Source organism: Cetorhinus maximus, chromosome 19 (genome assembly GCF_964194155.1).
Source record: "Cetorhinus maximus chromosome 19, sCetMax3.hap1.1, whole genome shotgun sequence".
Lineage (NCBI taxonomy): Eukaryota > Metazoa > Chordata > Chondrichthyes > Lamniformes > Cetorhinidae > Cetorhinus > Cetorhinus maximus.
In genome coordinates, this window is record NC_135897.1 from 71,792,970 (window position 1) to 71,820,697 (window position 27,728).

A 27,728-nucleotide genomic window follows, 5' to 3' on the forward strand; every position below is an offset into this window, starting at 1 on the left:
AGAGTAAGCTCCCTTTTATATAAAGATGCCTGTTAACACCATGCGTAGAATGCATCTCGCGTCGTTTAAGAGTGATTTGTCCCTCTGCTATATTTTAAAGAGATGCCTCATTTTCCTCATTATCTGTTATTCGCAAATGTCACTCTTCTCCAGGATGCCAGAATAGGAGTGATGAGGTTGAGAGATCTAATATAACCTCCTTTGCTTTCAGATCCTCCCAAAACGCTAACATGCAGGGGCTGCTATTGATGCTGTTAGTTTTTGCCATTTGCTTCACCAGAGGGAGTTCCAAGGCATGTCCAGTAATTCCTGTGCAACAAAACTTCACTCTGACACAGGTTAGTAGATCATGTTAAATAAATAGTTATGTAGCATCACCCATCCTGCTATGTCAAGAAATATTCCTTGCAGCTTTTAGAATTGTCATGAACAGCGCTTAATAAGAAGACTGAATTGTATAGTGCCTCAGCACATGACTCTTTCATTTCTGTGAATTGGATTTTAATCCACCCTAACCCTGAGGAAACCAATTCTCCTCTCTTGAAGGCCATAGAAATCCTGAATGAAATGAATTTTGCTTCTTACTGCCCCGGTTCACCCGATGGGTGCATTACTCAGTGTAAATCAGCCTAGTAAATTAGCCACAAAAACTGCTGGGAAAACTTAGCAGGTCTGACAGCGTCTGTGGAGAGGAAGACAGAGTTAATGTTTTGAGTCCGTATGACTCTTCATCAGAACCAAATTAATAGATTCACTTGAAGGTCAAAAGTATGATTGTTGTAGTTGCAAAACTTGAGAATGCTATCAGAAGGCTTCTTTGATTTCAAAGCAAATGTTTGAGGTAGTCGAGAGAGTTTTATTCTAGGTTTGGTTGTTATATCCTTGCTATACACAATGGCTGACAAATATTCTCAAGCATTGGCACGTTTCATTTGGAGGGTTGCAACATTTACATCAAAAGCAACATAGAAGATGTTGCCAAGCACACCACATGATTAGTTCAGAGTCTTTGCTAAAAATTATAATGTGTAGTCATATGGAGGTTGTATCCACAGCAAGTAATGACACATTTATTTGCTAGATATTGATGTTAATTGGAAGGAAAGAAATTGCAGGGACTCTGTCATATCATCAGATGACCATTTCGAGGGAAATAATTCAATTGAGATGTGTTTGTTTGCAGATTCTGCTGTAAAATGCATAGCCATGTCATGATTTTTTTTGAGAGGGCTACAATGGCTCCTCACCTTTAGTGGTAATTGCTGTTCATGGTATAATGTCCCGGATATCTTTATAATTACAAGTCATACCTGAAACGTGAAATGACTACTGATTGCTCAGTACCATGCAGCTTAGAAACTTCTTAGAAATGTAACTGTTGAAGCTAACCTTTCCTATGAAAAACTATACACGTAGGAACGTTATAACCTACATTATTGCAGGTAATTTCATCTTTACACAATGCAATAAGCAATAAGACAAAGGGGAAATCAATTCCTTTTGTTTCAGTTTGATTGTCTCCTCTTGATAGTGAGGAATCCACATTGTTTTTTATTGAAAACAATTTGAAAGGAAAATTCCATCATTTGCATGGCTCAATTGGTGAATCTTTGATGTTTACTATTTGAAAAGCTTAGCAGTGTTAACATTCATTGATGCACATTTTTTGGTACAGAGTTGTCTTTTTGGAGGGAAGAAGGAGCACAAGATTATTTATTAATGTACTATGCGCTGCAGATGAATTGTGAACTTGGTGTTATTGTGGAAAAGTGAAGAAACAAATAAAGCACATTTCAGAGCTGGGAGTTTAATTCCTTGTTCTTTTTACACGTCTTGTGCTCAGGTGGATGAACACTTTGGGGCACTTTGGTTCTGCCATGCTCCCACCATAATCTAACTCTTCCTATGAGCTCCATCTTTGGCTTCTAAGGGGCAGAACATCCATCCACCCGTTACAGAGCAAATGGCAGATGGGTGGGGCTTCCCTAGGTCAAGAGTTCCTGCTGCTCATGCTGGAAGGAGGCCTGGTGTGGTCATGGTAAGCTGGTATGCCAACTCAGTGGCCACATACAAAACTCCATAAGACCGTATGTGGACCCCACCACTGAGGCAAGGCAAATGAGTGGGATACCTGAATAATTTTAAATTGGGTGGAAAATTGGCAAAGTAGTCACATTTCTTGTGGGTTATGAATCAGTCTATTGGCAGAGTTGGAGGTGACCTGGGCCAACCCTTCCCACACTGGCATATGAGCTAGTGTGTTTCAGACAGGCATGAGCAAGTGGGTGCTGCAGAAGTTTCTGAAGTGATTCTTATGCTAGCCTGTCTCATGTAAGTGAGGTGTCCTCCCTGAACCCTGCAAACTGCAATAAGTTGTTGGACGGTACCACTGGGATTGTGTCCTGAGAAATTTTGGATGCTTTTTAACCATTAATCTTGAATTATGTTCATATAGAATGACGAGTCAATCCTTTAGACTGAGTACTGTGTCTGTGTGCAAGTGCATATGTTTGGGGTGGAAAGGGAATGACTTAAACACATGGCAGATTGTTGACATCTTTTTATAACTGTCACTGATAGTGAACTTTCCTCAAGGCCATGAGGTTCTAGGTTTAAGTTTCACTTGGACATGCACTCTAAGCTGACACTTCAGTGCAGTACTGAAGGACCATTGTGCTGCCTTTTGGATGAGATATTAAATCAAAACTTGCTCAGATAGGCTTAAAAGATTCCATTACACTTTTTTGAAGAACAGCAGGTATTTCTTCCAGTGTCCTAACCAACATTCATTCCTCAAACAATATTACCAAAAGGATCATTCATCTCATTGCTGCTTTGGGACAATTTTGTGCAAACTGGCTGTGGTACTTGACAATGATCATGCTTCAAATAGTAATGAACTGATTGTGAAGCACTTTGAGTTGATCTGAAGACATGAAGGGTTCTCAATGAATGAGAGTTCTTTCTACATTATTGCTGAATCTTGAGAAATCTGTGCATTCAGGTTGAGTAATCTAATGTTTAACGTTTTTATTTCACAGTTTATGGGAACATGGTATGAAGTTGAAGGACTTTCTACACGTTTTATAAAAGGTGGCTGCATCACACACACATTCGCTCAGAGATCTGATAATTGGATACAGGTTAACACTACAGAGAAGCGGTAAGTATTCCAGAAATAGATCGAGAGCAGAGCAATAGATAAAAGTCAAGAGTGCGGATATGCTAAATAATATTGCAAACACCCAGTTAATCGTTTTAATAATAAAAACAGAAAATGTTGGAAACACTCAGCAGGGCACTCAGCATCTGTTTCTCGCCACAGATGCTGCTTGATCTTTTGATTATTTACAGCATTTTCTGTTTTCATTTCAGATTACCAGCATTTGCAGTATTTTGGTTTCGCGTAATTGTTTTAATAAATCTGTAAACAAATCTGTTTTTAAAGTCAGGAGCTCAAGAAGCTCTTAAAGTTAATTTGGATCCTATTTATCCAGCTGCAAAGGCAGGTTTTGCAGTGTTCAGGTATAAATTTGTTCAGTTACAGCAGATCTGTCAATGCCCAGTATTCTTATCTTGTACTTCTTAATCCACTGCTAACAGTAAGTTACGTGATGCAGTTATAATTTATCAGCAATAGCAAAAAGAATTTGCATTTATATAACACCATTAACATATTAAAATACCCCAAGCATCGTCACAGGAGCACAAAAAGATAAAAATTGAAACTGAGACAAAAAGAGCTATTAGTTTAGGTCACGAGCCACTTAGTCAAGGACTTAAGTTTTAAGGTGGGTCTCATATGAGAAGAGAGAGTTGGAGATGTTTAGGGAGGGAGTTCCAGAGCTTAGGACCTAGACAACTGATGGCACGCTATCAATGGGTGGGTGAAAGAAGCAAGGGTGCAAAAGAATCCAGGGTTGGAAGATTTTCGAGTTTTTTTGAGAGCTGTAGAGCTACAGGAATATGCCATGGAGGGGTCTGAACATAAGGATGAGAATTCTAGGATGGAATCATCCCAGATTCGCACTAAATGCGGTAGCAGGCAGGAGAAAAGATGTTTTACTGGCCAGCTGCAATGGCGGCTTTTTGTGCTGTATTTGAGGCCATTCCTGCCTCATAATTATGCAGCCACAGGAAACACACCATCTCCCTGGCGGGTGGCCTCTGATTTGCCCTCCATGCCGTTACCTCACCGCTTCCCCAAGCAAGGCACCGTATTTAAATTGCAGCTGCACGCACACATCTCAATACTTGCAGCCCAGGAGGGCACCAGCAAAGACATGGCCCCGAAGGCCAAGAAGAGTGCAACTCCCCCGATTCAGTGACCCATCCCTGGGACACCTTCTGGACACAGTGGAGGCCTGCTGTGATGTCCTCTACCCCCGCTCTGGCCGCAGGATGTCCATCAGTCTCATCACTCCGGCTTGGGAGGCAGTGGCAGAGGTGGTCAGTGCCAATGCTGCACACAAGAGGTCACCCATCCAGTGCAGAAAAAGGATGAATGATCTCCTCTGTGCCACCAGGGTAAGGCAATCATCTCATCACTCTAAACTCACATACTCACAAGGCCATCACACATTCACTGGCATCTCATTCACTGCCAGCTTAAGGGACATCACCACTCATTCTCTCACACAAACCCTCACATCACCATCTAGTGTCATTTCCTCTGGAGGCTGCCTCCTCAGCCCTCACCATCTTGAGACCACTTGCACAGATCAACATGTGCCCTCACACTTACCCTGGGATACCCCATTTCCCTAGTACAGCCCTCACCCTGCAGCCTCTTCCCTTGCCTGAGGCCACTTCTCCTTCCTAAGCAAGCCCTAGCCCTGCAGCCGTTGAAAAGCCACCCCCACCCTCCCCTTACAGCTGGTCTGGTAGGATGAGACCTGCCCGTGAACCCCGCTAAAAGTGATGCGGTGCTGCTTGTGAACCTGATGCTGATGACCGTGAGTACTGCCTGAAGAAAGGTAGACAAACCAACCTTGAAGTCCCAAGCAAAGTGCAGCTTGCCAGGTGCACGTCGCTTATGTAATGTTGTGAAACTCGGTGTGCAGTCATGCTGTTGTGTCCGAATGGGGGGATGATTCTGGGGAGCAGGACTTATAATGATATGCGGATGTATTAAAATGACATTCCTGAAGTCCAGTGGCGGGAAACACAGCCCACCATTGACGGGCGGAGCAGACGATCGCGAACTGGCTTCACGATGTCATGAAACCAATTTATGGCCTTCCAACCATATTGTCCACTTACGCCCGCCATAACGCCCACGCCAACAGGGATGAAAAATTCCGGCCTTAAAATTGAGGTGTTACTGGACTTTGTACGGGTTAGAATACAAGCAGCAGAGTCTTGGACAATCTCAAATTTACTGATGGGTGTAAGATGGGATGTTGGCTAGGAAGTCATTGGAAGAGCCACATCAGTAGGCAACATGCAACAGTTAAGCATTTGATCAGGACAGAAATGGGGTCCTCCCTTAACTGAATTACTGTGTGCAATACTGTAGATAGAGGGGGATTGGGACATGGTGGCCAGAAGGAGAAAGTTATATTCAAAGCTAAATGAAAGAGAAGGACCTGTTGATAAAATAGTCAATAGATTGGAGGATATCTATTTTCAGAAGTGAAATTAGCCAACCAAATAGTTACCCGAAGAAGGAGCCCTGGCAATTGAATAGTTGAATGCATTCTATTGGAGGAGAAAGGTATTGACACAATGGAAAGATGATAAGCAGAAATTACAAAATGATTAACTTAAAGGTGATGCAGGAACAGGGAGACCTAGGGGTTCACAATCATGAAGCTTTGAGGGTGGCAGAGCATGTGGATAAGGCTTTGTTTTTTTCTGAAAAAATGCATAAGGGATGTTGGGCTTTATAAATAAGGTCAAAGTAAGGAACTTATGCTAAATCTTAATAAATCACTAGTTTGGCCTCAGCTGAACTATTGGGTCCAATTCTGAGCACCACACTTTAGGAAGTGTGTCCAGGCTTTGGAGTGCAGAGGACGCTTACTAGAGTGGTAGCAGGGCTAAGCGATTTCAGTTATATGGAGAGACTTGAGCTGGGATTGTTTTCCTTAGAGCAGAGAATGTTAAGAGACTATTTAACTGAGATGTTTAAAATTATGAAGCGTTTTAATAGGGTAAATGAAGAGCAACTGTTCCCATAGACAAAAGAAATGAGGAGAAATGTTTTTATGAAACGGGTGTTATAATCTGGAATGCACAGCCTGAAACAGATTCAACGATAAGTTTAAAATGGGAATTAGACATATGAAAAGGAAAAAAAACTGCATGGTTATGGCGAAAGTTAAATTTCTACAATTTGATGTGTGCAGTTAGTGGAAGATGTAAGTATAAACTGCAGCTTACAATTGGTGGGATGGATGAGAAACCTGTACTGAGATTTGTATCAAAGAGCTTCTTTCATAGAACATGATTGGAAAGAAGGAATCAATGCAGGATGATTATTGTATAATCAAAGTACCCAAATATAACCAGGTAAACGTTCTATAACAATGTAAAAGAAAAGAAATTGACAAACCAACTCAAAAGTGTTGAACTATAATGCCGACTGATTATTAATGTCTTTTGCATGCACAAATTATTGGGAAAGGATTAATTTCTCAAGCACACTTTTTTTTGCTTTAAACTAGCAATTCCTAGAACTTAATCTCTTAGATCTCCCTCAATCTCCATTTTTCAAATTTTGGCAGGAATCAACAGGCAGGGACTGAGGAGGGTGGAAAGTTGCCTTGACCTCAGCAGTGTGAGACCCAGGCTGCTCTAAACCCACGGCCTTAATTTAGTGGGGAAGCCCCACTGAAGCTGTGGCTTTCCTCTGTTGGAAATAAATGGATTAAATTAGGAAAGAAGGTTCTGAAAATCATTTGTTCTTTTCAAAATCTTTCTGCTCATTGAGAAGCATTTTAAACATGTCCATGAAGATATCCAAAACAAAAACAGAATTACCTGGAAAAACTCAGCAGGTCTGGCAGCATCGGTGGAGAAGAAATCAGTTAACGTTTCGAGTCGTTAACTGATTTCTTCTCCACCGATGCTGCCAGACCTGCTGAGTTTTTCCAGGTAATTCTGTTTTTGTTTTGGATTTCCAGCATCCGCAGTAGCTTTTAGCTTTTTGTTTTTATCCATGAAGATATCATTTGATTCATTTGGTTGAATACCTTTCTGATTTCCCTAGAATTGCAATCCAGAATAAATTTTGATGACCGCTATTCTTTCATCCCTTCATCCATCTTCTTTTAAAAGGCAGTACAGGATAAAATTCTGTTTTATGGTCAGCCGGCTCCCTATATTTGTGTGTTGCAGAAGATGGAGAAATTGTTTTCCTTTTAATGACAGGAAGGGAAATCACTCTGCATTGCTACTGAGGGTGATAGAGTGGTGAGTGAGTTCTCAACTCACCTACTTTTGCTCACTGAGTGAGATCTGCTCACGTACTGTGTCCGAGAATTCAAATTGTATCATCCATCTACAGTCCCAAAATGCTGAAGTAAAGACTATTCGTACATTTTTAAAAAAAATTGTGTTTTATGCAGGGATGATGGTAAAAGAATACTTTATACAGGAAAGTTATCTCCAGCTCATGTGAATGAAACAGCTAAACTTCAAATATTGTTTGCAGAAGGTAAGTGCACAAAGAAATGAAATTTACCTCCATTGGTCTAAAATTCTTGCCAGGTTTTTCTTTCATATGTGAATTTGGTACTTACCTGCCACCTCCAAATTAAAAGGATAGAAATGGATTTGGCTTCAACAGAACTGAATATTTGGCGGGGCATATAAAAGATTGCCAATGTGATAACACCGGCTTTGCACAACTGCTGATGATAAGAATGTACTCATGGTGAGTGTGCTTCTCCCTGCCAGGTGAAAATGCATTTGCCTTCTCTCTCATTCCTATAAAGGGAACATGTCAGTCTTCAGTGCAGAGATGGCATGTCATCCCTTCTCCACAGAGAGTGCACATCCACCCCTCCATAGGAATTGTCTAACAATAGGGTCTGTTTCCCTATTCCCTCACAGAGAGACCATGTTTATCTGTTTGTTTCACACATTCTACCCATCTAACAGTGTCAGTGCATCTCTTTCATGCTGACACAAAGTGCACATTCTCTTTTCAGAGACCATGCACCTTCCTCTCTTCTCGCACAGAAAATATAGACTCTCTGCTCTCCATTCTTGGGGAAAGCGTCCTACCTCATCACTAAGTGGAGAGGCCATGCCTTCTTCTCTCCTGACCTGCAGTCACATATTTCCCACTGTCCACATTGAGTTCTTATTCTCTTCTTGTCCCCCTCAAAGAAAAACTAATTTTATTTCCTGACTCTCCTCAATTATAGAAGAACAAGTAATATTTATTTTATAACACCCATTTGATGCATTTCAGAATGAATTATGATTAGAAGTAACTTACCTACAATTATAAGAGGTAATATAATAAAATATAAGTTTTAAATGATAAACTTTCCAGTCTTGTGATTAAGTACAGTGTGCACAAATTCAAACAAGAAATCAATGATTTCTAATCTATTTATCAATCTTCTATCCATGTGTACCCCAATCTTCATACCTGTGCACAATTTTCCACATGCATAGGACTTCAAATATTTGAACATACATGGAACTCCAGCACAAGAGATTCAAACCATTTTGGGATGTATTTAACAATAAGTGACTTAAGCTGTAACAAATGTTGATTTTAGATTAGCAACTAACACCATATTGACAAAAATAAAAACAAAGTGCTAGACTAACTCAGCAGGTCTGGCAGCATCTGTGGGGAGAGAAACAGAGTTAATGTTTCGAGTCCGTGTGACTCTTTTTCAGAACTGGAATCATGTTGACAGTGCTAACAAAATGCTGACTGTTATGGGTAGAAACAAAATAGGCAGATGGCATGAAACGGGAAGAGTGTTCAAAAACAGAATAAATACAAAGGGATCTGGATAAGTTGGGGAATCACCTTCGCTGATGAACTTTGACATACGAATGTATGAAATGGGAGCAGAAGTAAGCCATTCGGCCCCTCAAGCCTGCTCCGCCATCTAATAAGATCATGGTTGATCTGTTTGTGTTTCAGTTTCTACATTCCCATCTACCCCTGATAACCTTTGATTCCCTTGCCTAACAAAAATCTATCTGCCTCTGCCTTAAAAATATTCAGCGACCCCCGCTTCCACTGCCTTCTGAGGCAAAGAGTTCCAAAGTCGCACAACCCTCATAAGACTAAGACAACATGATGAGACCTAGGAAGGGAAATAATTTGTGGAGCCACAAGCTACTGGACAGAGAAGATCTGGAGTATTAGTAGAAAACTCGCTGTGTAGTATATGGCAGCAATTTGGGAAGCTAAGGAGATAAATAGACAGAGAGAGGGAGAGTGAAAGCCCAACCCCTAAGAATCTGTACAAGGTTATCTTCACCTGTCTTCCTTCTGTTCTGATGAAAGGCCCTAGACCTGAAATATTAACTCTGTTTCTCTCCACAGATGCTGCCTAGCCTGCTGAGTATTTTCATTTTTTTTTAACTGCAGTCTATGCAAGGCACTGGGTATGGAAACATATGGAGTACTGTACTGGTTATCCTCCTATAGCAAGGATATCTAGGCGTGTGGCAATCATGAAAAGATCATCCAAACTAATGCCTGGCTTAAATAGGATCTTCAAAATCAGATTTTATTAATTTTCATTTATAAATGATATTAGATTTTATAATCCATAAAAAAAATCCTCCTAAATTTGAAGGATAGAATCATAGAATGGCTATCGCACAGGAGGAGGCCATTTGGCCAATTGTGTCCATGCTGGCTCTCTGAAGGAGCAATTCACCTGGTGCCCTGCCTTTTCCCTGTAGCCTTGCACATCTTTCCTTTTCAGAACGATCTAATTCCCTTTTAAATGCCTTGATTGAACTTGCCTCCCTCACACTCTCATTCAAGATTCTAACCATTTGCTACTTAAAATTTCTCCTCATGTCGTCATTGCTTCTTTTGCCAGTTACCTTAAATCTGTGCCCTCTGGTTTTCAATCCTTCCACCAATGGAGACAGTTTATTTCCATCTACTCTGTTCAGACCCCTCATGATTTTGAATACCTCTACCAAAACAACATTTCCCAATTCACTTTTTTAACCAAATATTAGGTCTGGGAGATGCATGGATCCTCTTCCATGACGTCAGTCCCCCTCGTGCAATTTTTGCATTTTTTTTAAAGTAGGATCTGAATCACCTTTGAGTACAGGTTACCTGGCAGCCTTCCTTCGCATGAGCTGATGCTGTGATGGCCTGGTGTGGCTGAGTAGCCTTACTCTAGCATGGCAGTCTCTGCCTCATTTACTGGAGAGAAAGACAGTGGGCTGAGAAGGTGCACAATTTTCTGGCCTCCATTTTCCCTGGACCCACTTCTCGACCAGCTGAGCTTTTCGTTTCTGCTCATCTCTTCCAATGCCCTTCCAAGTAGTCTGTCTACAGAGCTGACTGCCATCAGCAACTGAATCCTAGTTGCCAGTGTCGATGTCTTCCATAATCATATCCCACTTCCAGGTTTCCTTGTTGCAGAGGTATGGACATTCAGGAGATCATGACCCAGTGGCCAGTTCACTATACAGAAGGTCTTCGGGTATAGCCGTAATGTATCTGACGAAAGCAAAATGCTGTAGATGCTGGAACTCTGAAATAAAAACAAAAATGCTGGAAAAACTCAGCAGGTCTGGCAGCATCTGTGGCGAGAGAAACAGAGTTAACGTTTCTTCTTCTGAAGAGTCATACAGATTCGAAACATTAATCTTGTTTCTCTCTCCACCAATGCTGCCAGACCTGTTGAGTTTTTCCAGCATTTTTTGTATTTATCTGATGAACATGGCCATGCCACACTTATGGAGTTAGCATGCTCCAGGACCTCTGAGTTGGTGACCTTGTGATGCCTAGAGATGCCTATGATATGTCTGAGACAGCGAAGGTGGAAACTGGTCAGCTTTTTATCTTGCCAACATATCTTGTCCAGGTCTTACCACTGTAGAAGAATGTACTGAGGTAGACTTGGTAGGCTTGTAGTTTGGTGTTCTCGGTCAGTTGCTATTGTTCCACCCCTTCTTACTCAGCTTGGACATAACAGCTGCAGTTTTTGCGATGCTGAACCTTTTACGGCCGTGAGAGAGTCAATTCATTTGCTGCTGAAGGTGTTCCTTGGTATGGAATGCTGGTGCGGAATTGTGCAGAACAACTCTCTGAGGACTCAGTACATCTTTGTCTTGGATCTCAGGCGAGCAAGGCTAAACAGCTTTCCATCAGCTCTGGCATGTAAGTAGACACCTTCTGCAGATGAACTGAAGCCATAGGAGATCAGCAAAGAGAAGAATATGCCAAAGACTGTCATGCCAGAACACAACCTTGTTTGGCCCCACTGTGGGATCTCAAAGGATTCCTTGAATAAAGGGGTTATCTTATTAGGAAAGGTTGAACAGGTTGGGCCTATAGGAGTTTAGAAGAATGAGAGGTGATCTTTTTGGAAACATGTAAGATCGTGAGGGGAATTGACAGAGTAGATGCTAAAAGGATGTTTCACCTTGTGGGGGGAGTCTGGAACTAGGGGACACAGTTTAAAAATTAGTGGTCTCCTATTTAAGATGGAGGATGAGGAGATATTATTTTCTGAGGGTCGTTGGTATGGGGAATTCTCTTCCCCAGAGAACAGTGGAGGCTGGGTCATTGAATATGCTGAAGGTTGAGTTAGATTTTTGATCGACAAGAGAATCAAGGGTTATGGGGGCGGCAAACAGGGAAGTGAAGTTGAGGCCAAAATCAGACTAGCTATAATCTTATCGAATGGTGGGGTAGACTCGAGGGGCTTAATGGCCTAATCCTGTTCCTAATTCTTCTTCTTGTGATTCCAACATTTCCCTGTCATAGCTCACCTTACCCATCATATTGTCGTGGATAGAGGAGATCACATTGAGCATCTTTGGCGGACGGGCAATTTTCTCCAGCTTATATAGACTGCTTCTGCTCACATGGTCGAATGCTTTGGTGAGGACGATGAAGACAATATATAGTGGTCTTTGTTCACGGCATTTCTCTTGCAGCTGCTGGTATGAGAAGATCATGTCGATTGTGGATCTTCCAGTTCTAAAACCACATTGGGATTCGGGGTAGATGCGTTCAACCAGAATCTGCAGTCTGACAAGGGCAACACAAGCAAACACTTTACACATGATTCTCAGCAGGAGATGCCTCAATAGTTGTTGCAATTGTTCTGGTTACCCTTGTTCTTGTAAGGGTGACAATCTTTGCATCACGCATATCCTGGGGCACTGCCCCCTCCATGCAGCAGAGACTGAGAAGTTCATGCAGATGCTGCTGGAGTGCCAGTTTTCTGTGCTTGATGAATTAAGGCTGTATAAAATTAGTACCTGGAGCTTTGCCCATGGAAAGCGAGCCAATAGGTTTGGCAAGCTCCTCCAATGTGGGTTCGATATCCAGCTTTGCCATGACAGGCAATGGTGTCTAGAGCTTCCTTGGTGACCGTGTTCTCTCTTTTGATCTATCGATCAAAAATATAACTTAGTCTTGACCACAACTCAACGTAACGTTCCAAACATCTCTCCAACTGTTCATTGCAGCCGGTGATGATCTTCCCTGCCTTTGTTTTCAATGGAGCTGGTTTCTTTGATGGACCTGTTGCCTTTTTGATCCCTTCAAACATGACCCTAACGTTCCCTGTGTCGAAAGATATCTGGATGATCTGGCAAAGTTGTAACCAGTAGTCATTGGTGCACCACCTAACAGTCTGATGGACTTTACTTTGAGTGACCCTTAGTGCATTCAGAGTCTCTTGGATCTCTCTTGTAAGTAATGAGAGCAGATTGCTTGGCTTTAATGACAGCTTCCATCACAATGTTGTTAACTTAAATCAGTCAGCATTTTTCCACTCTTGCTTCCCATATTTTGAGAATGCAATATTGTAGATGATATCTCAAACCATGTCCCATTTCACAGCTGCACTCTGCAGAGACCGTGGACAATCAAATTGAGGAACTTTTGGTTTTATTTGGGTAGACAGTATTGCTGATGTTGAAATGAGAACAGCAATTCTGATTTGAATTAAAAAGCTTCAAGTATTGCATTCTAACCTTGCTGCATATCAGAGATTTTCCTGAATCAAGCCAGTCCTGTGGTAGCTGTGTGTGTTGAAAAGACTGTTCAGAGAGTCAGGTCTGCTGATGATCAGGTCCAGCTCTTGCCATTGTCCTGATCTTGGATGTCTCCAGGACACCTTGTGGCATGGTTTGTTATAAAATCAAAATACTGCAGATGCTGGAAATCTGAAATAAAAACAGAAAATGCTGGAAAAACTCAGCAGGTCTGACAGCATCTGTGGAGAGAGAAACAGAGTTAACATTTCGCGCCCGTTTGACCCTCCTTCAGAGCTAAATGGACCATGCCTCATGGTCTGTGCTCACTCTTGTGCTGAAATCCCTCAGTAGGTAAAGATGTTCTGGCTGAGGATTCTGCTGATATCAGTGTCAAGCTCCTCATAGAACAAGTGTGAGGACTTTATACTGAGTGAGTGGCAGACCTTGACTACTAGCTAGCAGTGTTCTGACAAAGAGTTCCCTGAAGACAAGCCATCAATCAACAACGGAATCAGCTCACACACCAAGGCATCAAGCACCAAAAACAATGTTACAGTTGCTCCCCAGTGCATAATTTTATCCTTAGAAAACTAATCTTTATGAAATCCAGTCTTACAATAAATTTAGTGAATTCAGCCCACTAAATGCAGATTAGGTACTTTCTTTGTGCAAATTTGTTCGCTGGAGTGTGAGGAAAAGATTACATTCCCAGATAATTTGGGGATTGTGTGTCACTTCTTGCCTTCATCAGAGGGGATGAGAGTGTAGCATTCACTTACTTTGAATTTAGGTGTTTTTACTTTTAAAGTAATATTGATACTGTTACTTTTTAGTTTTGTTCCACTTTGGCAAACATTGTATTAATTGTATTAATTAATTGTATTTTTCTTTTGTCAATTCAGGGGTATATCTGGACTTTTTCCCTGCTCAAGGTACGTACTAAAATATACAACTCTGTTTCACAAAGTGGCCCAAATCTTTTGGTACCCAGATCGTTGGACATGGGGTGTAAGTTGGGAGATTCACATCCAGGGCCCTGCAGAGGTCCTGGCATGCGCACATGCATGGGAATTGCCTAGGAGGTTTAAACCTATGATGGGCTGATTCCCTGCTGCCCGGGACACTCTGAAAATGTCTTTGGCCGTGACCACAGGACAGAGACTTGGGCTAGATACGCAGGATGTAGCTGCATAGTTACCCTGGAAATGTTACACAGTTTAATACCTTTAATACATGGCCAGGGTAACTCAACTGAGCACAGCAACCAATTTCCCCACCCCTCAACCCACCTCACCCATTCACTCACTTACTCAGTTATAGACTTGGACCTTTAAAACCTAACCTGAATATGGAAATCCTAGCTGAAAAATCACAAAAGGGTCGGGTAATGTGCACAGCATCAACACTGACTGGAAGATCTGGGCCATTGATTCAGATCCAGCCTTGGAATTTAATAATCCAGTTCACTGCACTAAGTTTTTAGTTATTCATTAAAGGGATGGTTGGTAAGAGCAGCATTTATTGCACACTCCTAATTGCCCTTTAAAAGCTGCCTCTTGAATCAAAGCAGTCCATGTGGTGTAGGTACACCCACAGGGAGGGAGTTCCAGGATTTTGACCCAGCAACAGTGAAAGAACAATGATGTATTTCCAAGTTAGGATGGCGAGTGACTTAGAAGGGAACTTGCAGGCGGTGGTTTTCCCATGCATCTGATGCCCTTGTTGTTCTAGGTGGTAGAGGCTGCAGGTTTCGAAGGTGCTGTTGAAGGAGCCTTGGCATGTATCTTGTAGATGGTACACACTGCTGCCACTGTGCGTCAATGGTGGAGGAAGTGATTGTTTAAGATGGTGAATAGAGTGCCATTCGCCATAAAGCAGGCTGCTTTATTCTGGATGGTGTTGAGCTTCTTGAGTGTTGAATCCTAAGTGCCCTAATCCCCATTAAAACTGTTACCCTTTCTCATCACTTGTACGGCCCTCATCTCCACTCCCTTAAGTCCAAGGGAACTGTCTGAAGTTTTGACACAGTTGATCACACCATCGCCATCCAACACCTCTTAACTGTTACGATCTATGTAAAGGTTCATTACAGTATAAAAAGAAATTTTAATTCCCAATTATTATCTGAAAAACTACATGACAAGATTTTGTGTTCTAAAATAAAACTTTTACTGCGACACACACAAGAACAAGAATAAGCACTATTAACGCTACCTCTTGTAAGCACTTATACTTTAAACCCAAATTCTAAACAGAACTCTCCCTGTTCTACCTTTAAATTCAACTAAGAACTCCTTTCTATGTTACAGTTTCTTGAGTGTTTCTTCGATTCTCCTGGACTCAAGCAATGTATGTCACAGCTCCCAGGAATTCACTCTGATTCTCCTGAGTTTCCCAGTCTGGCACTTACACTTCCAGAACACTTTCTCTGTCAGGATTCCATTGTTGATCTCTTCCACTAACTTTACTAGGCAGATCTGGCAATCTTTAATTTCTCATAAATTTGTACTTTTCATTCCGACCATGGACTCTACCCGCATCTTTGCACAGTGTCCCACAGAAACATTCCTGGCCTCTTCTGCTGCTGTTCCTAGCTTCTGGCAGACTCCGATTCCTTCTCCATGCTGCTGCCAAACACAGACTGCCCCCAGACTGTCAAAACAGCAGAGATATATCAAAACAAAGAAACCTCCACCCACCGCAACCACCCCCCACTTCACAACCCCCAACCCAGCTTTATGGCAGCATGGCACAAGCGGTCTGTTTTCAGTTAGACATGCAACTCAATAATCTTTAACTTTAAACTTTTCCTGTTTGGATTGAAATGCAACCATGTACTATAGGCCCTACGTAGCTTTCCATAATCATGTGACCTCTGCCATGAGGCACTGACTGGAAGCAGCCATGTTACATTCTGTTCTAATAAAGCCACAGTACAAGAAGCATTGGACTCCTTGAACTCATCACATGGTGTCAGAAGCGGAGCTGGTATTGAGTTTTGAAGAGCTGTAAAGCAGCACAGCTATTAAAAGAGGAACACAGAAATGTTCAGAGCTGCTGAAAGCTGCTAAAAATGCCACTGAAATGGAAAAGTAATCAAAGGAAGTGGGCTGCAAATAAATCACTAGGTGAGTCAAAATGGCGGTCAATTTTTTTCTCCTAGGTCCTGTCAAAATGAAAGGCGAGATGCGGAAGAACTGGCAATTTTACAACTTGCAATGGCAAAGCTATGAGATTGCAACAGATTTAAATGACAAGCTGGAGCAAATATGAATAGCAGCACTTTTAAACACTATTGGAGAGAGACTGCTACAAATTGTATTCCACCCTAAATCCCTTCAAAGACCAGAAAAAACAGATTGCAGAAATTTGAAAGTCTTGAAAGCTTGCTTTGAACCCCAAGTGAATGTAACTTATGAACGATATATGTTCAACATTAGGGCTCAAGGTGAAAAAGAGGCTATGGATCAGTATGTGACTGTAGTAACACAGCTCACAGAATCCTGTGAATTCAGGCAACCAAAAGATGACCTGATTAAAGATAAGATTGTCTTAGGCATAAGAGATCCTTCAGCGAGAGTGCATCTACTGAGAAAGGAGAAAGTTACTCTTAAGAAAGCGATAGACAAGTGTAGAAGTGTTGAGGTTGTAAATCATCAGCTAGAGTATATGTATGGCAGAAAGACCAGGCTTTGCATTATGCTGATGGACATTCCAGGCCCAAAGAACAGATCACAGATAAAAGGCAGGATGCAAATACTGAAGAGGACATCACACAAAGGAAAAGAAGGCTTGTCCATCATGGGGAAAGCAATATTTTAACTGCAAGAAGCTGAATCATTTTACACACAAGTGTTTGGGTAGAAAGAGGCAAAACAAGCCTATAGAGATGGTCACTGAAGAGATATCAGCCAAAGAGTCTGACGAATCACTATACACCATACAACAGGCTGGCTCCATCAAGTCTATAGGTGATAAATGGTTTGTGACTATTAGGATGATGACTGCAGAAGGAGAGTATCAAGTGAACATGAAGTGTCAGATAGACACTGGTACATCATACAACATCATGATCTTCACAGACCTGTGCAAAGTGGCTCAACATGGCAATCCAAAAATGAAGCCCTCGAAAGTAAGGTTGAGGCTATATGCTGGAATGATACTAAGCCGAGAGGACAAATTAATCTAAGAGCCCTATGCAATGGCAAGCTTGAAGGTCTGGAGTTCCAGATCATAGACATAAGCAAAGACCACTCATCTCAGCTGCCACAAGTCTAAAGCTTGAACTGGTAACCCTAAATGTGCCAAAAGAGATTTACGATGCGGTGCAGCACACTAAACCATTGACCGCTGGATGGATCCTAGAGGAGTACAAAGATGTGTTTACAGGGTTTGGATGTCTACCTGGTGAATATCATCTTGATGTAGATGAGAGTGTAAGACCTAGTCAACATCTGCTGAGAAGAGTTCTAGCTGCCCTCAGAACCAGCCTAAAAAACAGGATAGAAGAGCTGGAAAAGAAGGGAGTAATTAAGAAAGTAACAACTCCTACAGATTAGCAGCATGGTAGCAGAGAAACAACCTGGAAAGCTGAGAGTATGGCATAAACCCAAAGGATCTAAATAAAGCTTTGAAGAGATCTCACTACCCCATGCCAACCATCAAAGGAATTTGGCCATACCTTGTCAAGGCAAAGACCTTTACTGCCCTAGATATGAAGGATGATTACTGGCAAGTGAAGCTGGTTGAAAGTAACAGCTTTCTAACTACATTCTGGGCGCTGTTCGGGAGATACAGATGGTTGTGGATGCCGTTTGGTATTCCAGAAGAGTATCAAAGCAGACAGCATGAGATAGTCAGTGATCTTCCCAGAATAGAAGCCATAGTGGATGATCTGCTAGTCTATGGATGTGGAGATACAATGGAAGAAGCCATTGCTGACCACAATCAGAATCTAACGTGATTGCTTAGAGAGAGCTCACCAGATAAACCCTGAAGCTGAACAAGAAAATATTGCAATTGAAGATGTCTGAAACCAAGTACATTGGTTTATACTGACTGCAAAAGGTCTTCGCCCAGACCCTGAAAAGGTGAGAGCTGTAGCAGTGATGCAGTGACCAACAGATGTGAAAGTATTGCAACGATTTGTTGGATTCATGAACTATTTAGCAAAGTTTTTGCCTAATTTGTCATCGGAGTGCAAACCATTACACCAGCTCACTGCCAAGGGTATACAGTGGTATTGGGCACAGAACAAGAAGCAGCGTTCACTAAAATCAAACAACCAGTGACAATAATGCCAGTGCTGAAGTACTATGACGTCAATGGGGAAGTCACCTTGCAGTGTGACGCCAGCAAGACAGTTCTTGGAGCAACCCTAATGCAGCAAGGACAACCAGTTGCATTTGCATCCAGGGCATTAATGCAAACTGAACAACACCACACTCAGACTGAGAAAGAGTGCCTGGCTATTGTCTTTGCTTGTGAGCACTTTCATCAATATCGGCTTGGGAAAGACAAAGTGACAGTGGACCCTGACCGCAAGCCACTTCAAAGCATTTCCCTCAAGCCACTACTATCTGCTCCAAAGCATCTGCAATGAATGTTACATTGTTTATAGGGACATCATGTGGAAGTGATGTACAAGCAAGAGAGACAGATGTATATTGCTGAAATGCTGTTAAGAGCAGCACTCTCTTTGAAGAAAACTGAGGATGCTCAAACAGAATATGAAATCTTCCAGATTCAACATGAAGCAGCAGCTGTACATGCTGTGGAAGTCATCAACACAGTAGAGACATTGAATCTGACAGACAAGCACCTTGCTCAAATCAAGTGAACTATTCCAAGTGCCGCAAGAAGTAGTGATGAAAGGATAGCCTGAGAGCATCAAGGATACACCTGTGGTCACTAGAGCGTATTGAGCATACAGAAATGAATTGACAGCCCAAGATGGCATCTTGTACAAAGTAAATAGAGTCATTAGCCCTAAGGAGATGAGAAGAGTGATGCTGAAGCATATTCATGCAAGCCATCAAGGAATTGAGTCAAGCCTGAGGAAGGCAAGAGAAGTGTTTTACTGGCCAAACATGAGCAATGAAATTAAGGACCACATCAGTCAGTGCAGTGCTTGTACCAAGCTAAACAAGTTAGAGAGCTGCTGATGATGCACGGCGTCCCAGACAGACCATGAATGAAGCTGGGAGTAGACCTCTTCACTCTAGCAGGCACTGATTATTTTATCACCGTCATCTACTATTTTGACTACTGGGAATTAGACCAGCTGACTTCAATGACAGCTGGTGAGATTGTAGAACACCTGAAAGCATATTTCTGTCATTAAGGCATTTTAGATATTGTGATGAGTGACAATGGCCCTCAGTTCACGAGTGAAGAATTCAGCCAATACACAAAGGATTGGGAAATTCAACACTATATGTTATCTCCATACTATCCCCAGTTGAATAGAAAGGCTGAGGTGGCACTGAAAATTGCCAAAGAAATTGATCAAATCTGGCACAAATATATACAAGGAAATCTTTGAGTAGCGAAACACACTGACTGACGGCATGGAAAGTAGTCCAGTCCAAAGACTAATGTCACCCAAGGTATTCTACCAGTAGCAAAAACAGTTACTGAAGCCAGAAGTAGTAACAGGCGTGTATGGAAAAAATCCAAGATAAAAAGGCAGAAAGTCAAATTTCAATTTGACAAAACTGCCAAACCATTGCCAGAGTTGAGCATTGGAGAGCCAGTCAGGGCACAAACCTTCAATGCTCTTAACAGCAACTTGGGACATAGAGCAGTGGGTCACCTCGATCGTATGCAGTGGACGTGAATGACCAAATATATCAGAGCAACCGCAGGCATATACGCACAACTAGAGAAGCTGCACTTTCACTGTAGGCAGCTGATCAGGAAGAGGGGATCTCACCAGCTGCACAGAGTACAGACTGACCATCACTCCCAGAGGTCCACCGGTCCTCAGCAATGGAAATGAAACAACAACAACAGTTACCACAACAACAAGTGTCATGGGAATGACACCCCTTGGAGAGGGAACATCACCCAGATTAACAGCCAAGAGACCTGCACAATTTAACAACTATATATGCAAAGCATGTGCAGAGGCTGACTAGAATAATGAACCATTTGTTAATACATGAGAATAATTGTTGTATGGTGGGTAGCTTGGGCAACTCACAGTTACACATGATAGTGCATGCAAATTTGTCTTTTGTTTGTTATAAAAAGGAGGTTGTTTTGAATGAAATGCAATCGTATAAAAGGCCCTACCTTGCTGTAGTCATGTGACCTCTTCCATGAGGCACTGACTGGAAGCAGCCATGTTATATGAAAGCAAAATACCGATGCTGGAAATCTGAAATAAAGATCTGAAGAAGAGTTGCATGGACTCAAAATCCGAAGAAGTCATACGGACACGAAACGTTAACTCTGTTTCTCTTTCCACAGATGCTGCCAGACCTGCTGAGTTTTTCCATCATTGTTTGTTTTTAATGCAGCCATGTTACATTCTGTTCTAATAAAGATACAGTACAAGAAGCATAGTGCTCTTTGAGCTCGCAACATTTCCTTTGATCAGAAAAGTTTATGGATACTTTAAAACTTCCCTTGTTTACAATATTTTTTCAAACCCTTCTCTGATCTGGAGAAATTGCATGAATAATTTAAACCTTAACTTCAAACCCTCTCCTGAGATGCCTTACAGACAGACCATCTCATCAAGAGATTCAGAGAAGCTGCTATTACCCTAGGTGTGAATACCTCTCATCACCATGCAGTAACACAATTGGACTTCCCCTTTGGTCTTCAATCCCAGGCCTGCTTGCTAAGCCCTTCAGACAAGGTTTTCTTTCAACTTTCCTGGATTTAAACAAATTCCCCAAAGCAGCATAGTTTTATCCAGCAAAAGATACAATCCTAAAACATAATGATCTTAAAAAAAACATGCATTTGCAACAACTGCCAATAAAGCTGGGTGGAACTGCTCTCATCGTGATTCCATTCTTAGCTAGCTAATTGTAGCCAGATAATCACCATAAATGGCTTTTCATTCCCACACAGCTACCTCTGATGTCCACCTTAGCCCCCTCCTATTTCTCATCTATGTGTTGCCCCTCAGCAACATCATCCAAAAATGCAGCAGGTTCCACATGTACATGGACAACACTGAGCTCTACTTCACTATCACCTCTCTTGATCCCTTCACTGTCTCTAAACTAGCAGACTGCTTATCCAACATCCAGTACAGGGTGAACAGAAATTTCCTCCAATTAAATATTGGCAATACTGAAGCCATAGCTTTCAGTCCCTGGCGCAAGCTCTGCACCGCTCTGGTCCCATGCCACCGATTCCATCCCTTTCACTGGCACCTGTCTGAGGCTGAACCAGACTGCTTGGACCTTTGGCGTCATATTCAATCTTATTGATGAAAGATGAGCTTTTAACCATACTCCTGCATTATCACTAAGACCCTCTATTTCCCTCTTTGTAATATTGCCCCATTTCCACTCCTATCTCAACTCTTCCGCTGCTGAAATCCTCCAGACTTGCCTATTCTAATACAGTCCCACCCAACCTCCCACATTCTAACCTCCATAATTTTCAGGCCATCCAAAACTCTTCTGCCATATCCTAACTCATACCAAATGCTTTTCATCCATTTCCTCTCTGCTCACTGACCTACACTGGCTCTTTAAACAAAGCCTCAGTTTTAAAATTCTCATCTTTGTTTTCAAATTTATCTAGGGCCTGGCTTCCCCCTAACCCTGTAAACTCCTCCATGACTATAACCCTCAGAGATATTTACCTGCATTTAATTCTGGCCTCTTGACCATCCCTGATTTTAATTGCTGCACTATTGGTGACCATGCCTTCAGTTGCCTGGACCCTAAGCTCTGGAAATCCTGCCCTAAACCTCTCTATCTTTTTACCATGCTTTTCTTCTTTAAGACATTCCTTAAAACATACCTCTTTGACCAAGCTTTTGGTCATCTGACATAATATTTCCTTATGTGGCTCGGTATGATATTTTGTTTTATAATGTTCCTCTGAAGCATTTTGGTACAGCCTATTAGATTAAAGTGACTATATAAATTCAAATGTTGGTTGTTATTGCTGCTACACTCATCCAGGCAAGTGGAGTGTATTCCATCACACTTTTGACTTATGCTTTGTAGATGGTCGACAAACTTTGGGCAGGGGTTGTGGGGGGAGGAGGCTGGTAGTGGGGGGAAGTGGGTGAGTTACCCACTGCAGAATTTCCAGGGTCTGATCTGCTCTTATAGGCATAGTGTTTATATGGCGGATGCAGTTAACTTTCTGGTCAATGGTAACTGCTCAGGATGTTGATGTTAGGGAATTTAGTAATGTTAATGCTGTTGAATGTTAAAGGTTAGATTATCTCTAGTTGGAAATGGTCATTACCTAGCACATGTGTGGCACGAATGTTACTTGCCAATTTTCACCCCAAGCCTGAATGTTGTCTTCATCTTGTTGCTTGTGGGCACGTACTGCTTCAGTATCTGGGGAGTTGGGATTGATACTGAACTCTGTGCAATCACCACAAAATATACCCACCTGCCCAGGCCTGCGTTTTGAAAGGCTCCCAGAGCCTCCACAAGACTCTGGAATCCACACCTTTGTGTCAGGCTTTGCAATAGAAGACACAAGTTGCCTACCATAAATAGGTGGTAACCTAGGGGCTAAAAAAAGTCATTAACATCAGCAGAGAAAAAGTATTGGAGAAACTTGAGGGACTAAAATCCAACAAATGCATGGGACCTGATGACCTATATCGTAGGGGCTGTAAGAGAGTTTGTAACCCTGCTAGTTACATCCTCAAAACTCTAGTAAATTTATCAAACAGGATTTCCCTTTCGGAAAACCATGTTGACTATTCAGTTCATGCTATACTTTTCTAAGTGCGTTGTTAAGACTTCCTTAATAATAGATTCCAGCATTTTCCCAATGGCTGATTTAGGCTAAATGGCCTGTAGTTCCCTGTTTTCTCTCTCCCTCTTCCCTTGAAAAGCAGTGTTACATTTACCAGCTTCCAATCTGATGGGACTGTTCTCAAATTTAAGGAAAATCCTAGCTAGTGCATCCACTATCTCAAAATCTATCTCTTTTTGAACCCTAGGGTATAAGCCATTAGGTCCTGGGGATTTGTTGGATTTTAGTCCCTTAAGTTTCTCCAACACTTTTTCTCTGCTGACATTAATTTCCTTAATTTCCTCACTCTTTTTAGGCCCCAGATTACCATCTATTTCTGATATGATACTTGTACCTTCCACTGTGAAGACAAACAAAAATATTTGTTCAATGTCTCTGCCATTTCTTTATTTCCCCATGATAATTTCTCCTGTTTCTGCTTCTAAGGGGCCAATTTTACTTTAGCTACTCTCTTCCTTCTAATATACCTAAACCCTCTTACAATCAGTTTTTATATTTCTGGCTAGTTTACTGTCTATTTTTTCCCATTTTTATTAATATTTTGGTGGCTCTTTGGTTTCTTGAACACTCCCCAGACTTGCTACGGTTGCCTGCAACACTATAAGCTTTTCTTTTAATCTAATTCTTCCTGAGTGAGCATTGTTAAGACTTGCTGAATTTTTGTTTTTCAATGGAATGCATTTTTTGCTGAACATTTTGAATTGTTCCTTAAACGTTTTTTTACTGTTCATTAAGTGCCATACCTTTTAGCCTTGTTACCCAATCAATCTTAGCCAGTTCTCCCCTCATACTTATGTAATTGGCTTTGTTTATGTTTCTGATTCTTGTTTGTGATTGGAATATGTCACTTTCAAATTTAATGTGGAATTCAATGGTATTATGATAACTACCTCGTAGTGAATCTTTTACTATGCCATTACTAATTACGTCAATAAATCAATACACATTATTAAATCTAAGATAGCTTTATCCCTCATCAATTGCACTATGTATTACTTCAGGAAATTTCCATGAAAACATTCTGCAAACTCATCTTCTAGACCATTCTCGTGAATTTGATTGTCCCAGTCTATATGAAGATTAAAGTCCTGCACAATTACCTTGCCCTTATTACCAGTTCCATTTTTTTTGTTTAATGCTCTGTCCAATGATATAACTACTGTTTGGGTGCCTATGAACTACTCCCACCAGCGTTTTTTCTGACTGTTGCTACCCGTAATTTCTGCCCATACTAATTCTACTTCATGATTTTCTGAGACCAGATCCTTTCTCACAAATGTCCTTATGTAATCCTTTACTTTCTCACAAATGTCCTTATGTAATCCTTTACTGTCAGGTCTCTTCCTCCTGCTTTGCCATTCTGTCTGTCTTTCTAAAACTTTGTGTACTCTGCAATATTTATTTCACAACCTTAATCACGAGTGTTACTAGATTCTAGATTCACTAGATTGGTCCCTGGAATGAGGGGGTTGTCCTATGGCAAGAGACTGAGCATATTGGACCTATAATCTCTGGAGTTTAGAAGAATATGATGCAATCCATTGAAACACAGAATTGTTACAGCACAGGAGACCATTCTGTCCATCTTGTTTGTGCTGGCTCTACAAATGAACAATTCACCTCGTGCCACTCCCCTGCCTTCTTCCCATAAACCTGCACATTCTTCCTTTCCAGATAATAATCCAATTCCCTTTTGAATGCCTTCATTAAACATTCCTCCACCACACACTCAGGCAGTGAATTCCAGATCTTAACCACTTGCTGCATGAAAAAGTTTCTCCTCATGTCACCATTGCTTCTTTTGCCAATTACCTTAAATCTGTGTCCTTTTGTTTTTAATCCTTCCATCAATGGGAACAATTTCTCCCTATCTACTCTGTCCAAACCCCTCATCATTTTGAATACCTCCATCCAATCTCCTCTCGACCTTCTCCTCTCCAAGGAAAATAGTCCCAACTTTTCCAATCTATCTCCATAACTGATGTTCCTCATCCCAGGAATTATTCTCATGAATCTTTTCTGCACCCTCTCCAACGCCTTCACATCCTCCCTAAGTTTGGTGCCCAGAACTGGACACAATGCTCCAGTTGAGACTGAACCAGTGATTTATACAAGTTTAACATGAGTGCCTTGCTCTTGTACTCTATGTCCCTATTAATAAAGCATAGGATAGGGTATGTTTTATTAACCGTGCTTTCAACCTGTCCTGCCACCTTCAATGGCTTGTGCACATATATATCCAGGTCCCTCTGCAGGTATTGAAGCATACAAGATTCTGGGGCTTGATAGGGTGGACACTGAGTGATTGTTTCCATTGGTCGGGGAATCTAAAACATGGGTGCACAGTTTCAGGATGAGGGGCCGATCATTTAGGATTGAGATGAGGGGAAATTACCACTCAAAGGGTTGTGAATCTTTGGAATTCTCTGCCCCAGAGGGTTGTGGATGCTTCGACATTGGATACATTTAAGGCTGGGATAAACAGATTTTTGATCTGTCCTCTAGAGAATCAAGGGATAAGGGAGAAGGCAGGAAAGTGGAGTTGAATCCCAAGATCAGCCATGATTGTACTGAATGACAGAGCAGGCTTGATGGGCCATATGGTCTACTCCTCCTATTTCTGGTGTGCTGACCTGTAGTTTTTACACTAATAATTTTTATTAACTCTTTCTACTTACCTCCTGCTTGCCACTTCCCAACCTTCCCCTGCTCCCTCCCTCCCACTTGCTGCTCCTCTCGAGTCCTCACTCACAGTGAGGGCCCAGGAGAGGGGTGGCGAACAGGAAGCAGTGAGGATTTGAGAGAGTGAAGTAGTGAGCGGGAGGGTCGGGAGAGGAACGGCGAAAGTGAAGTGGAGAGTGGGAATGTCGGGAGAGGAAATTGGTGAGCGGCTGGGTCAGGGGAAGGAAGTGAGGGAGTTCAGAGAGAGAGAAGTGCGAGCAGGAGGATCGGGGGGAGGGTAGCGGTGGTTTGTTTTTGTAAAAAAAAACACTGAGCGTGCGCAGTGACCATGCTTGAATGAAAATGGAGGTAGTGCTATTCAGGGAACTTCCCTAATGTACAAATTGTGCTAAAACAAAATCATGCTTTTAACAGGGCACTTTTAAAGCTTTATCCAGGTACTGGGACTGACTTTTATTACCTAAACAGCCAATGAAAATGACTTGCTTCATCCCAGATTAATGTTCTGTGAACTTTGTTTTTGCAGATGAATTTTCATTTATCCCATTCTTGGTATTAGCCACTGACTATAGAAGTTATTCACTGGTGTACTCCTGCACTCAGCATTCTTTTAATCCCACAATTTATGCCTGGATTTTTTCGAGAGGACCGCAAATAGAAGAAAGTACCATCAAGCAACTGAAAGATATGCTGAAAGAACATAATATCCGCATTGATCATATGGAGACAGTTGATCAAAAGGATTGCCCTTAATAAAGAGGTGATCAGAATCCATACAAAATCAAACATTTTAATCTGTATCAAAAGCATTTTTAGTTTTTATGATTGCACATTACAACTGAGTTAGTGTAACTGGAATTGCATCGTGTATGTTGAGGTATTTGTGTTGAGCTGTGAACTAAGTGTAATTTACTTGTACTAAATGTGAAAGTCATAATAAGCATCTCCAAAACATCGTCGGTTGTTAATATTTGCCCCCATTCAAATTAAAGTGAGCAGTAAAAACAGCTGTGGTGATTTTAAACACTGAGCAGTGCACCCCTATTTTTCCTTAGTTACGTTGAAGAGTCATACGGACTCGAAACGTTAACTGTGTTCCTCTCCGCAGATGCTGTCAGACCTGCTGAGTTTTTCCAGGTATTTTTATTTTTGTTTTGGATTTCCAGCATCCGCAGTTTTTTGCTTTTATCACTTGAAATTATTGAGCCACAACACGCATACAATGACACTTTCCCCCCCAAATTACAAAGGGTTAGCTGAGGTCAAGTTAGCAACTAGGTGGCATAACTGACTTGTTGAAACTGATGTGCATGAAAAGAATGAACCTGAGTTTCTGACTGCACAAGCCATCTTTTCCTTTGTATCCATGACTTAACACAGTGTGACTTCACTATGGGGTAGCTTTTCAACTTGTTACTCAGTTGTAAAACTAGCATTCCAGATCAGTTGCTTGTTATAGAAACTACTCGATAATATATAAAGAATGTTTTCAAGACATTCAGGTCATATGCTCTCCCAGGGAAAATATACATTTCCATGGAAACCAAAATCAGGTAGTCTGTCAGGCAGCCAATCCGTAACACCAGCCTTGCATCTTGTCGACCAATTTGAAATTGTAATCCAGTTTTGACATTAAAATCACTAGTTTGTAACTATCTGATGGAGATATTTTTCATCTCTCATTGTTGGCTGCGTTGCGTTAAAGTTATTTTAAAGGTTTATTCTATTATCAAAGCACCCAATGCAAATTACCTGACTGCCCTATTTTAATTTTTCTATCACAGTTGATTTAATAACGTGCGTAGTTGTTGGAACTTAACTAGTTCAATTGTCGTGCATGCTACTATTTTACTTTGTGGACTGTAAAAATATTAAAAAAACTTGCAGCAATGAGTTGTAATCTTGGC

General features: G+C 41.5%; 1 protein-coding gene across 1 annotated transcript; it reads left to right on the plus strand.

Moving 5' to 3' along the window:
- Window positions 1-230: 230 nt before the first annotated feature.
- LOC144694083 (apolipoprotein D-like) lies at window positions 231-27,728 on the plus strand. Its single transcript, XM_078564444.1, has 5 exons — window positions 231-338; window positions 3,042-3,163; window positions 7,572-7,660; window positions 14,067-14,096; window positions 26,348-27,728. Exons 1-5 carry the CDS (start codon window positions 231-233, stop codon window positions 26,572-26,574), a joined length of 576 nt encoding a protein of 191 aa, XP_078420570.1. The 3' UTR covers window positions 26,575-27,728.